This window comes from Mus caroli, chromosome 17 (genome assembly GCF_900094665.2).
Source record: "Mus caroli chromosome 17, CAROLI_EIJ_v1.1, whole genome shotgun sequence".
In the NCBI taxonomy this organism is placed as follows: domain Eukaryota; kingdom Metazoa; phylum Chordata; class Mammalia; order Rodentia; family Muridae; genus Mus; species Mus caroli.
In genome coordinates this window covers 26,163,407-26,175,753 of record NC_034586.1, presented here as the reverse complement: position 1 = coordinate 26,175,753, position 12,347 = coordinate 26,163,407, and the positions used below count along the sequence as shown (strand labels likewise).

Here is a 12,347-nt window from a genome sequence, read left to right as displayed (position 1 = left end):
GTGTACACTTTGTTAACACACACTGAGAGCATGTACACTTTGTTAACATACAAGTCTTGCATTCCGAAGCAGCAAATTAAATTTGTCTGAGCAGAATTGCTGTGTGCATGGAGGGGAAAGGTAATTTCTTCCCAAGCAGTTCCCCATGTCTCCTGCTCCTAGCACAGGCTGTTGTAATAGAAATGGAGCTGAGGATGGCAGTGGAGACCCAGGCAGAGACACACGCAAGATGATGGCTTCTGGCAGCTTGGGTTTGTAAACAAAGTGACGCAAATTGGGACAGAAATTCCAGTGGGATCAGGCAAGAGACTGGAAGACTGGAGATGCAGCACAAAGCCGAATCCCGTCCAGATGGTGTTTTTAATAAATGTATCAGGCTCAAATGAAAGACAGTAATGAATGTTCTAAATGGGGAGTGGCCCATTCCCAGGGCGAGCAGTTGCGCACTGTCCATGTGTCGCAGCCAGGTAGGGGCGCTCACTAGCTCTTCCCAGAAGGATGCATTTTGATCCTATATGTTAGTCAGGCCAGGTAGACAAGCTGGGGCTTGCATTTCTAGGAGAATTAATAATCCAAGAACTTTCTGCTGAAATGTAGGAAGTCACCTCTAAATGTTGGTGTACTCAATGGTGACATTCTGGACAAACCTTTCCTGTCACAGCCCTGTAATGTGATTAACTTGAGAGAGGAGAAAGAACACTACTAAAATATATTGTATGAAAAATTTTTAATATGGTTTTAAAACAATAAAAATAATAACCTGAAAAATGAAAAACAGATAAAAGAGCTTTTATGTCTATTGGAGCCTCATTGTAATCTGTCTGCCATGGGTGGCCAGACTTTCTGTACCTGGGTCAGATTTCAAGACGTTCTGAGGACAGACGATGGTGTTTACATAGCTAACCCCAAGGGTCCCCTTCTCTGTCTAGGACCAGGAAGTGGTAGCGCAAGCCTTTATCAGCACTTGGGAGGCAGAGGCAGGGGGATTTCTGAGTTTGAGGCCAGCCTGGTCTACAGAGTGATTTCCAGGACAGCCAGGGCTACACAGAGAAACCCTGTCTGGAAAAAAAAAAAAAAAAGACCCAGAGACTGATTGTGCTTTGCTTTCTTAAAGAAATGACTTGAGATCTGTGTTGTTTGGATAAGGAGCTTGGTTAACGAGGTAAAGTTCTGCAGCCTCCCAGAGCAGCGGGAACAGGGCTGCACACAACTTGGCATTCCTACTTGTCTCCTGAGGATGTGACCATTTAAAGTAATCATGGGGAGGGGAGTGCCCAAGCCTCACGGCCGGGCTTCCCATGCCCTTGTCTTTTATCATATACATCTTACTGTTTCCGAGAGCCTCTATCCTATTGAACAGCCAGCATTTTGTGGGAGCTCTTTTATAAATAAGCAGGTTGATGCGGACTTGAGGTATAGAGAGAGACTTGGAGTCAGGCTGCTGGGTTTTTTCAAGATCCAGCAGCTCCTGAACAAAAGAAGGAGGAGCCCCTGTATGGCTATGCACAGAACAGCAAACAGTGGAGCCCATTATGTGTTTAGAAAAGACACCTTCTGGACCCCTGTCCTGGCCCCTGTCCTGCTGGATGGCTATGTTTTCCACTGCACATGTATGAAGCTGTAACTTATTGGTTCTGGGCGCTGGCCAGGGCACAGCTCAGTGATAGAATACCTGCGTGGAATGTGCAAAGCCCCAGAAACCATAGGGAAATCCATCTGACCTGCTAGATAGTTTCTTCGGATCTCTACATTCTGTTATCATGTTCTTCATAACGAAATACTTAAGAATGGATTGCTACATATGGTTCAGATATTTCAGCCTGAAGTTCAGTTTTTGTTTGTTTAATTATTTGGCATGGAAACTCTTATCTAAAGATAATGGAGAGGTTATAGTTCCCCTTTATTGTTGACTTGAGATGCTAATTAATTAATTTTGTTCCAAGCACGCTATAGGGATGTGTTTGGCTCATCTTATCCTAATGCCCGCTCTTGTGCTTTGGCTCCACAGTTCCCCTGGAGAATGTGGCAACGATCGCTGATTGTGCCAGTGTGATTGAAGGAGTCAGTCGAAGCCGGAATGCCTTGCTGAATGGGGACACTAAGAATTATGACTGGGACTCTGGCTACACGTGCCACCAGCTGGGCAGTGGTGCCATTGTGGTTCAGCTGGCACAGCCATACATGATTGGCTCAATACGGTAAGATTTCTGTGCATTTGTTAGTTAAAAAGTAAAAATTCACATAATCCCTGACAGCTTTGGGGAAGGAGACAGGGCAATGGTACTCGCTGTCCACTTGGTACTACTTAAACGTAGTAGTACTAAAAGCAGACCTGAAGTCAGCAGTGGGGGAGGACTGGATGAGAGGCCTCCGATTATCTTGCTCCTTCTGCAGCGTTAGTGTGTGTAGATGATAGACTTACAGGGTGATGTTGAGAGGTGATATGGATAAAAAGCTATTTTCAGCTTCAGGAAACAACTGTGTATGTGAACCAAAGAGACCCAAGTATGAAGCCTGGTTCTAGACAGTCGTCTGAGTGTCCTTGGGCTTGAGTTCCCTCTTGATCCATTTCATTTTACGAAAGGAGCTTTACCTTTGCTTGGTTTCTGGGATTTTTATTAGTTTTAAGTCTGATACTGGCAGCATCCATCAGAGTCCCCTCTCTGCCCATCTTCTACCCCCCTGCCCTCCATCTTCTCGTCCTCTTCTCTCATGCTCTCTCCCTCCCATCCTGTCCCCTCCTCTCCCCTACCATCCTCTACCGTCCGTCCCCGCCCCCCGCCCCATCCATGTTCACCCTTGTTTCTAAGGGCGCCTCTGAAGAACTCACATGGGAAACAGTACATGCCTGTCTACCTCAGTCTGCTGAGGGTGTAGCACTGGCAGTCATGACTGCCCCTCTCCTGTTGCTTCTCTACGCTTGCTTTCTCTTCCCTGTTCTTGTCTTAGTCTGTAGGAAGAAGGAGCCAGCACAGGAGAACAGCGTCAGGCAGTGCAGCAGAAGCAGGCCTCCTGCCACTTGGGACAACCACCACAGCTAAATGCTGCTCTGTGTTTTCCACATGTGCTAAGGACTCGGGGTTGGATATGTTGAATGGAGACCGTTAGATTACTTCATGCCAGCTAGCTCCATTTCATCAAGGGCCGCATCACAGGCTGAGTACCATAGGAGATGAAGTGGGGCAGGGGTGAGCTCTCAGGCTGGATGAGCGCACAGCCATCCTCTTGACGCTTCCTGAGCTGTGTGCACTCACTACTGTGGTCCTGCCGTCTACCTAGTAAGCATCTCTAGGACCTTAGTCATGGATGATGTAAGCTGTCTGCATCTCCCATTACAGTTTGTCCCTCCTCACAAATGTGCCAACAGTTAGTTGTCCCTCTTCTGTCTTCTGCCACTGTCTTCCCGACAATTTCTTGAAGATTACCAATCGTGCCTCTGAGATTACATCTGCAATTTCTTGCAGCAGGCTTGGGGTGTAACTCGTCTGAGCCAGAAGACTTGAAGTCATTTAAATTGACTAGACACACTCTCTCACTTCACCTATTTGGGACTTCAATTTTCTCTTTATTATGTTTGTTCTGCCATTTCTAATTTGAGGGCCAGTCTCCTTACCAATGAAGATGGAAGCAAACAGGCAACTTAGTACCTCTGTCCACTCTCCTTTAATGGCTTCTGAATCTCATTTGCTCACCTAGTACCGGACACCCTTCCTCTGCACCCCAGTGTCTGTGTCCATGTGTCTTAGACCAAGGCAGCTACAGTGAAATTCCATTGCCCTTTCTTCCCGCCCCACTTACCTCTCCTCAGCATTCTCCCAGGATTCACAGTCAGGGCAGTGGCTCCACACAGCTTTGCAGCAAGCCAAAGCCACAAGGCCTTCCCTGGCTTTGCTGCCCTCTCTTATTGCCCCCACTGCCCTGAAGTTCCAGCAGTGCTGCCTCCTAAGAACTCCCAGAGCTCTCTGTCTCCTGTGTCTCATGGTGGTGTCCGAGTGAAACCTCTGCGGTGTCACTTCTCTACCCGCTTTGCCACGTGACCCTCTCTTCCCACCACACCACTCCTGACCCCTGCTTAAGGGTGGCAAGCCCCAGGGACTGCACTGTTAGAGACTTACAGCCTGGTCTCTGGTGTCTCGTCCTCAGGCCGCCCGAGCTGCTGTGGTCAGGCTGTGCCTTTGCTATCCGATCATGCTGATCTCATCACGTACAATCTTACTCCCTTTGTACTACCTCTTGGCTCTTCCTGAATTCATTGTGGAAATACTGGTCCAGCCTCCCATCATCCTCTGAGCCTCACTTAGTGAGGTTTCTATTGATTTGATAAAATACCATGGCTGAGAGCAACTGGGGAATAAAGGATTCTTTTCAGCTTACAACTCCTGGGTCACACTGCATCACCCAGGGAAGTCTGGGCAGGAACCTGGAGGCAGGAACTGGAGAAGAGTCCACAGAGGGATGCTGACAAGACTTGCTCCTCATGGCTTGCTCAGCTGCTTTTTTATACAACTTAGATCACTGGCCCAAGGGTGGCACTGCCCACAATGGGATGGCCTTCCCACGTCATTTGGTAATTAAGAATATGTCACACCAGGCAGTGGTGGCGCATGCCTTTAATCCCAGCCCTTGGGAGGCAGAGGCATGCAGATTTCTTGAGTTTGAGGCGAGCCTGGTCTACAGAGTGAGTTCCAGGACAGCCAGGATTACACAGAGAAACCCTGCCTCAGAAAACAACAACAAAAACAAAAACAAAACAAAAAAACCCAAGAAAATGTCCCAAAGGCACATCCACAGGCATCCATGCCCCCATCAGGCACCGCCAGCAGCTGCAGAGCCTCCCTCAGCCTTGTCTGCTTGCTGCATGAGGCCGGAGACAGCTCAGAGTTCACTTTTGCTCATACCAGGTTGCGTGTGCCCTGAGGTAGCCTTCCAGACAGAAGGGGATTACAGCAGGGTTAGGAGGAACTTGACAATTTTAGATCCAGCAGATCCCTAGGAGGTGGTTGCCATGGTGATAGCTCAAAGGAACAAGGGCTTGTCCTGGGGCATGATCACCCTGGCCTCCAGTGCTACCAAAGACGTGAATTCTGACTTTCTTTCTCAAGAAAAGTGTGTTACTGGGGCTCCGGGCAGGCAGAATGGGCCCACCTGGTCTCATCTAAGTGTGGGATGAAAATGGTTCCTGCAAACAATTTCATTTTTCCTGACTCAGAGGAGAGATGATGAGCAGGCACACAACCAGAGGCAGAATTGTATATCTCAGCACAGTGTGGCGCCTCTAACTTCCTGAAGCCCAGCTATTGTCTCTCCAGTAAGAAAATCCATTCAGCCAGAGAGATGTCTAACTAGCCAAGCATTCAGAGAGACACGTCTCGGTGAAGCTAACATTATGTTGTCAGGGACTGCATTTGCCTCTTCTGTGACATTATTAAGAGGAAAGGGAGGAGGTTTCCTGGCCACCAATGCCCGTGGACAACACTGGGTATCTTGGCAGGCTGCAGTTACGGCGGATGATGTACCCAGATAGACGTTTATTGATGTGAAACTAGATCATTGGCCCCTTTCCCTGGGGATGGGTAATGGACCAGCTGTGGGTTGATTAGTCAGTAGCACTTGACCCACAGCTTCCACTGCTCATGATAACAAACTGGCTTTCCTAGTCACTGTGTCTGTAGCCACCCACAGAGCAAGTGCTACCAAGCCCAGAGTTGTGCTCCACAGAGAGGAGGTTGCAGAGCTGGGAGCCTAGAAACCCACTTCCCTCTATCACATAAGCTTTGAAAACACATCTCTTTTCAGTTGGGGACTTCTCAGGCAAAGGTCTTCATTGTTGATGTTCTTAATTCTTCTTGTGATACATAGTGTGCTGTGGATAAGATCGTTCATTCTTCCCTTGCCCTTTGGCTGGGCAGGCAGGCAGAGCCAGGTTTCCTGGCAGAGAGAGTGCTTGGGCTCCAGGTCCTGTTAGTGTGCCTGACATGGGTAAGTGCCTGTGACACATCGTGGGAAGGCAGCTGGAGAGATGATCTCCACTCCCCCTGTCCCTTCATTTTCTTTCATTCATTTAACAAACAGCTTTTTTCTGTGGATCATATCCTGTGGTAGATGCTAAGGAGTACTGCATTGAGTGGAGAAGCCAAGCTCTGCATGCTTGGAGCTGGCACTGAGGACAGACAGACACAAGCAGGAAACAAGCATGCTTACAGTATGCTAAGTTCTTGGAAGTCAGAAGGAGGGGAGGAAGAGGAGGAGACAGAAGGGAGAGACAGTTCCGTTTCAGACTGGGTGGTCAGAGAAGGTTCTCTGAGAAGGAATGTGCGCAGAGCTGAAGGATGGTAAAGGAAGCACCATGGAGACTCAGGGAAGGTACTGAAGACAAGGAGCCAGGGACAGGAGAGGGGAGAGAACAGGAGGCAAGGCCTGGGAGATTGGGGGTGACAGCCAAGAGGAGCTCTATTGCAGTCTCTGCACTCAGCACCCGGACCCCCTCCTCCCCATCGCAGACTCCCATCACAGGCCTGTCATGGGAGAAGAAGAAGAGCTGGGAGCCTGGCAGCAGGGCCAGCCCTGAGGTGCCTTCTCTGCTCTGCCTCCTGCTTCAGCTTCCAGGGGTTTCCTTTGGTAGGACACGCCCCCAAGGCTGTGTGACAGCAAAAGAAGCATCTGGTCCTTGTTGCCTGGCTCTCAGGCAGCCAGAACTTACTCACTTTTAGGGGAAAGAGAAATTACCTGGAATGTGCCCTAGAAGTAGGTAATTGAGTAGTAATTATATCATTTCCATGCCATTTTAAAAACATTAAAATTTAAATAACAGGAAATCTTCAGAGGCCTGACCACATAAAAAGCCCGTCATAATAACTAACCAGATCTGTTGTGTCTTAGTTTATAGTCCCTCTTCACCTTAGTGTAAGACTGATCATCTGCCTGCCTGCTGATGGAGATACTGTGTTAAGAGTCAGATAGTCAGCGAAATTAACAATGTTTATATTAGCTTGGAAAGAAAGGTTTTGTAATTGATGCATACATGGGGTAGTGTAAGTAAAGTGCGCATGATGCATTAAATAACAAACTTAATTGTAATAGGCTGTCCAAGGAGGTCCAGTATCAATAGATGGACCTAAATAAACCCAGATTATGGAGTGAATGACCCAAAAACACTAAGTCCTCAGTTGGAATATATACATGTATACAGCAAGGTTAAGACTGAAGGGGCTAGCCCAGAGGAGCTATAGCTGTCTTTAGACACACCGGAAGAGGGCATCAGATTCCATTACAGATGGTTGTGAGCCATCATGTGGCTGCTGGGAATTGAACTCAGGGCCTCCTAACTGCTGAGCCGTCTCTCCAGTCCCCCAGAGGATATTCTTGATGGGTCTGTGATGAAGCTCTTTTTTTTTTTTTTTTTTTTTTTTTTTGGTTTTTCAAGACAGGGTTTCTCTGTATAGCCCTGGCTATCCTGGAACTCACTCTGTAGACCAGGCTGNTCACTCTGTAGACCAGGCTGGCCTCGAACTCAGAAATCCGCCTGCCTCTGCCTCCCGAGTGCTGGGATTAAAGGCGTGCGCCACCACGCCCGGCTCTTTTTGTTTTTTTAATAGGGGAAAAAATCCCACAGACCTGCCCCCTATACAAGATAATGCGGCACAGAATGACTGAAACACCGCTGTGCCCTGCGGTGATCACACACAGGTGAAAATACAAGCAGAGGAAAGGGAAGCGTGTAAAGAAAGGCTCACACATTTGGTGTGGCCTTGGAGCCTGTTTGCCTTTTTCCCTGAACAGTTAGGTCCACACCGGGTTCAGCTGCCCTTCCGTTACTGAACAGTTTTGTGTACATAGGTTGCCTATTCGGGCTATGGTTCCTAAGACCCCCTTTGCTGTTTCCCTTCTTTCTGCTGCTTACCACTCTGCCAAAGTAGCCTTCATCCTCTTGTCCTAAGGGAGAGGCACAGAAAAGAAAAAGAGAAACTGGAGGCCATTCCACTTTGTCTCCTATTTAATGCCTCTAGATGAAGGTTTTATTTGACAAGGGTGGGTAGAGAAATTGACGTTTATGGTTCGAATGGTCATTTATAATATTTAAATATTTTCTCTGTGTATGGGCCCATTGTTTCATAGAGGACCACAGAAAATCTCAAATTGAAGATAGGGATTTTTCTAATACACATTTTTTTCAATATCGTGATGGACTTGGTCTCTAGAAGATTCCTAGTGCCTGGTACTTGGTAACTCTCATTGACGGCACTGACAACGCTCTTGTGATACTGCAACTAAAGGGAGTTCTATCTGTCACCTAAATTGGACATCATATTTGTTCAGTGTGGCTGATCTAAGTGTATGTGAGGAAACTGCTAAAGACCGGGCCCTGCAGATGACTGAGCTCAGGAGGCAGGCACCGGCACCGGCACCGGCATCGGCATCGGCATCGGCATCGGCACCAGGAAGGCCGCCTGCAGCCTCATCCAGCCCTGCTTCCATTTCATCCTGTCTGAGCTCCGCTGGGGCAGCAGCACATCCATTTACATTAAGACAGCCTTCTTTGCAACCTCGAGAGCTAGAAATTTCCTTTTTATAGTCTGAAGAATACAGCAAGCATCTAAATATATGACTCCTCTGCTTTGGATTAAGATTGCCTATAATTCTAGTTGAAATTGGAAAGATATTTTACGAAATTTGCTTCCTATCAGTCATGTTGAGTCGTCTGTCTCAGCCCCGAACTGAGGAATTCTTCCTTGTCGTGCTGGTCTCTGATTTATTTCCTAAGTGTTGTTCCTCCCTGAGCCCATCTGCATCACGTCGACGTCTCCTCAACACCCTCAGACCTCGGCACTGTGATTTCCAGAAAAATCAGAGAGGAAAGAATTATATCTGGGGTCCCCAACAGATGCTGGAGTGTGAACCGTATGAACACACAAAGGCCAGGAATCCTGGAGCCTCGCAGCAGAGTGAGTCAGAGCATAGTAAACAGACGGTAGCCGTCTTCCATGGCAGAGAAACTTCAAGATGAAAGTGAATTACTATGGCAACTAAGTTGCATGTGAAAAATACAACAGGCCTGCTACAATTCAGATGTTCTTTGGAAAGGCAAGAAAGGTTACATGCCAAAAAAAAAAAAAAAAAAAAGTGTTTCTGTGTGTGATTTACCTCTCATGTCAGCCATTTATCTCTCTTGAGTCACCGGGGAACCTGACAACCAGTCATCACATCCACAGCTAGATAATGTAAAGAGTCTTTTAGTTGTCAAAGATTAGCCCATCAAGAAGACATTTTTACAGAGGACTTAACCCCTTTCTAACCCTCCCCCAAATTTCATGTACAAACACATGCTTTGTTAATTATCTAGAATTGTCAGTTAAAACGCTTCTAAACGTCCATTTGCTCAATTGCATGCTTGAGAAGATTGGATGAGTATCATGCATTGGTTCTGGTTTCCAGGACCATGTCCTGGTCGGGCTTGATGGCCACTGCTCTCACCACAGAACCGGCCACACAGTGTCCTAGAGATGCGGCTGCCCCTGCCAGGGCTGCCGGAAGAACTTTGAGAAAATGGATAGACATTCCTGCAGCTTCAGTTGATGAGATTGCTTCAGTGTGACTTCTTAGTCCTGAGTGACTGCAGTTGCTCTGAAAGTCATGAAGAGCCATAGCTACTTCACCTCAGCCCTCATGGCCCAGACCAGTTAGTCTGATTCAGGTGGATTAGCAGTGGCTAGGAGGGCTGCCTGGCGCCTCGGCACTCCTTCCATCTGCCCCCCACCCCACCCCAGAACACCTGGGGCTTCACTCCTGCTGAGGAGACTTCCTGCTGTGCTGCCCTTTCATGATGGATCGGGCTCAGTGTGACAGGGGTCAGTTACTAGATAAGTGCACACTGTGTGCTTACCTCTTCCTAGCTTGCCCTGAGTCCTCATGGGAAGGATTGTCTTTCTCCCTTCTGAACCCACGTCCCTCAGGGATGACATTGACAGTCCTGTATCACGACTCCTTTCCTGTGACCCAGCACCTCTCAGGATGGCCTGTTTCCTCCGTTTATTGTTCAGAAATGGCTGTTTCTTCTGCTTCCTGTGCCTCCTAGGAGTTCTTTTTATTTCTATTTAATGTGTGGGTGTCTCACCTGCACACATGTCTGTATGCCACATGTATACATGTCTGTATGCTACATGTGTACATGTCTGTATGCCGCATGTGTGCCTGGTGCCTGCAGGGCCCAGAAGAAGGTGTCGGGTCTTCTGGAACTGCTGCTGTGAGCCACCATGCTTGTGTTGGGTACAAACCCAGATCCTGGGGGAGAACGCCGATGCTCTTAACTGCTGAGCCATCTTCCCTCTCCCCCCTCCAAGAGGTCTTGGTGCAAGCTGTGCTCACTGTCATTGGGAGGTGTTTATATTAATTGCCAGCACACTCATTTACTCCAAGAAGCTTATATTTGAGTTTTGTTTGGCTGAAAATAACAGAGAAAGATTTAAATTCTCTTTCAATTTATTTTTGTTTCGATTCTGTTTGCATCTTTTTTTTCCTTAATATGCAAGGATAAGGTCCTACAATTCAGTGAACTAAGCAACATCTTTTTTTTTTCTTTTCCACTTGTATTTTTGTCCCAAAGAAACGAGGCAATTGTTTCATCTTTAATTACAAGTCTGTGTTTAGGCAGGAATAAGGAAAAGGGCAAAGAAATAAAAAGATCTGGCGCCTCCCACACAAGCCTGCCTCTTCTCATAAGGAAGAGCTTTAACCCTGCTCAGAGCCCTTATAGCCCCTGCCCTGGGATGTGTGCACAAGTTGATCAGCTTAACTCTAGCTATGCTGGCTAAGAAACTGAGGGCCATGATGATGGACTGGCTCACCCAGCCATATCACTGCCTCAGAGCCCTGCCTTGTGCTGCGTTAAGCATGCTGTGCCATTTCTACAACCCCCATGTTCCATGTACTCTGTTGCTATCTAATGTTTAAAAGGAGCTTTGAGATGTAGTTTGCCTGTTGAAAATACATAAAGTAGCACAGCGCTCTTTTTTTGAAGCTGAGGATTGAACCAAGGACCTTGAACACCTTAAGTGAGCATCCCGCCACTGAGCTGTGCTCCAGCCTTCCATCTGGTTTCATTTATCCACTGTTCAGTGGATAGCCCAGGCTGGCCCCCAACTCACCATCTTCTTGCCTCTACCTCCAAAGCACTAGGATTATAGGCATAGGACACCATACCCAGCTACATACATTTTTAAAAGCTGTCCTTTGAGACCACAGCTTCTGGATGTATCTAAACCAGCACTACAATAATTGTGTTTTATATGAGTCTCAGTTTCAAAACTGTTCTATAAATTTAAAGAGCTGTCTGCTTACTGCACTATTCTGATCCAGAATGAGAGGCATTGCTGATTGTATATGTTTGATTTCTTATTCATGAAATTTACTTCTTAAGAAAAACTGTGTTTCTGTTTCAAATATTTAATCAGATTTTCTGTAACTGGTCCCTGTGTTTTGCCAGCATAGTGATAAATCATGCACATAATAAAGTTTGGGAGGCAGGCAGGATCCCTGATAACTTCCAGTTGATGAAAAGAGAATGGGAGCTGAGGGCGCAGCTCGGTGGTAGAGTTTCTGTCCGTCGTGCACAGGCTCCAGGTTCAAACCCAGAACCAAACAGAAAAAAAGTAGTAAATACATATCATCTTCAGCGTTTAAACCTGAGGTTTAAAAAACTATGCCCATATGGGTGTGATAGTGCACACCTGTAACCCCAGCACTAAGTAGGCAGAGGCAGGAGGATGGCTGAAAGGTCAAAGCCTGAGCTACATAGTAAGTTCCAGGCTAGTCAAGGTTACATCTTGTCTGAAAAATAAGGCATGGCCACTTACCCTGGAATGAAACAGAAAATAAGAGTAAGTAAATAAGTAATTAGACCTTCAAAGAAGGTCCGGACAGACCGTCATACTCTCTCTAGCCTATTTCTCTAACTTCGAGGTGATGTGTGCTGTGTAAGATTGTAGTGGCTGTTTCTGACTTTGGGGATTTGGAAGTAATCTGTACAGCCATCAGAAAGGTCCTAGAGCTACAGCATTCAGATTCCCTCTGGTTCTTCTCCTGAAATGTCTTAGTGCTGATCCCACAACAGCATTCAGTCTACAGTGAAGGATGGTTATGGTCAGTCTGAGGTGAAGGACGGCTGTGGTCAGTCCACGGGAAGGACGGCTGTGGTCAGTCCACCGTGAAGGACGGCTGTGGTCAGTCCATGGTGAAGGACGGCTGTGGTCAGTCCATGGTGAAGGACGGCTGTGGTCAGTCCGAGGTGAAGGACGGCTGTGGTCAGTCCGAGGTGAAGGACGGCTGTGGTCAGTCCGAGGTGAAGGACGGCT

At 47.3% G+C, this 12,347-nt stretch overlaps 1 protein-coding gene across 4 annotated transcripts in view; it reads left to right on the top strand.

Moving 5' to 3' along the window:
* Btbd9 (BTB domain containing 9) overlaps positions 1-12,347 on the top strand; it is a 351,427-nt gene that overhangs the window by 269,369 nt on the left and 69,711 nt on the right. For 3 of the 4 annotated variants that reach the window (XM_021186356.2, XM_021186357.2, XM_021186361.2), the window contains exon 8: positions 2,009-2,198. In XM_021186356.2, coding sequence (XP_021042015.1) covers positions 2,009-2,198 — 190 coding nt within the window. Of the gene's footprint in view, positions 1-2,008; positions 2,203-12,347 lie in introns of those variants that run through there. The other variant, XM_029471075.1, reaches the window with a different exon arrangement.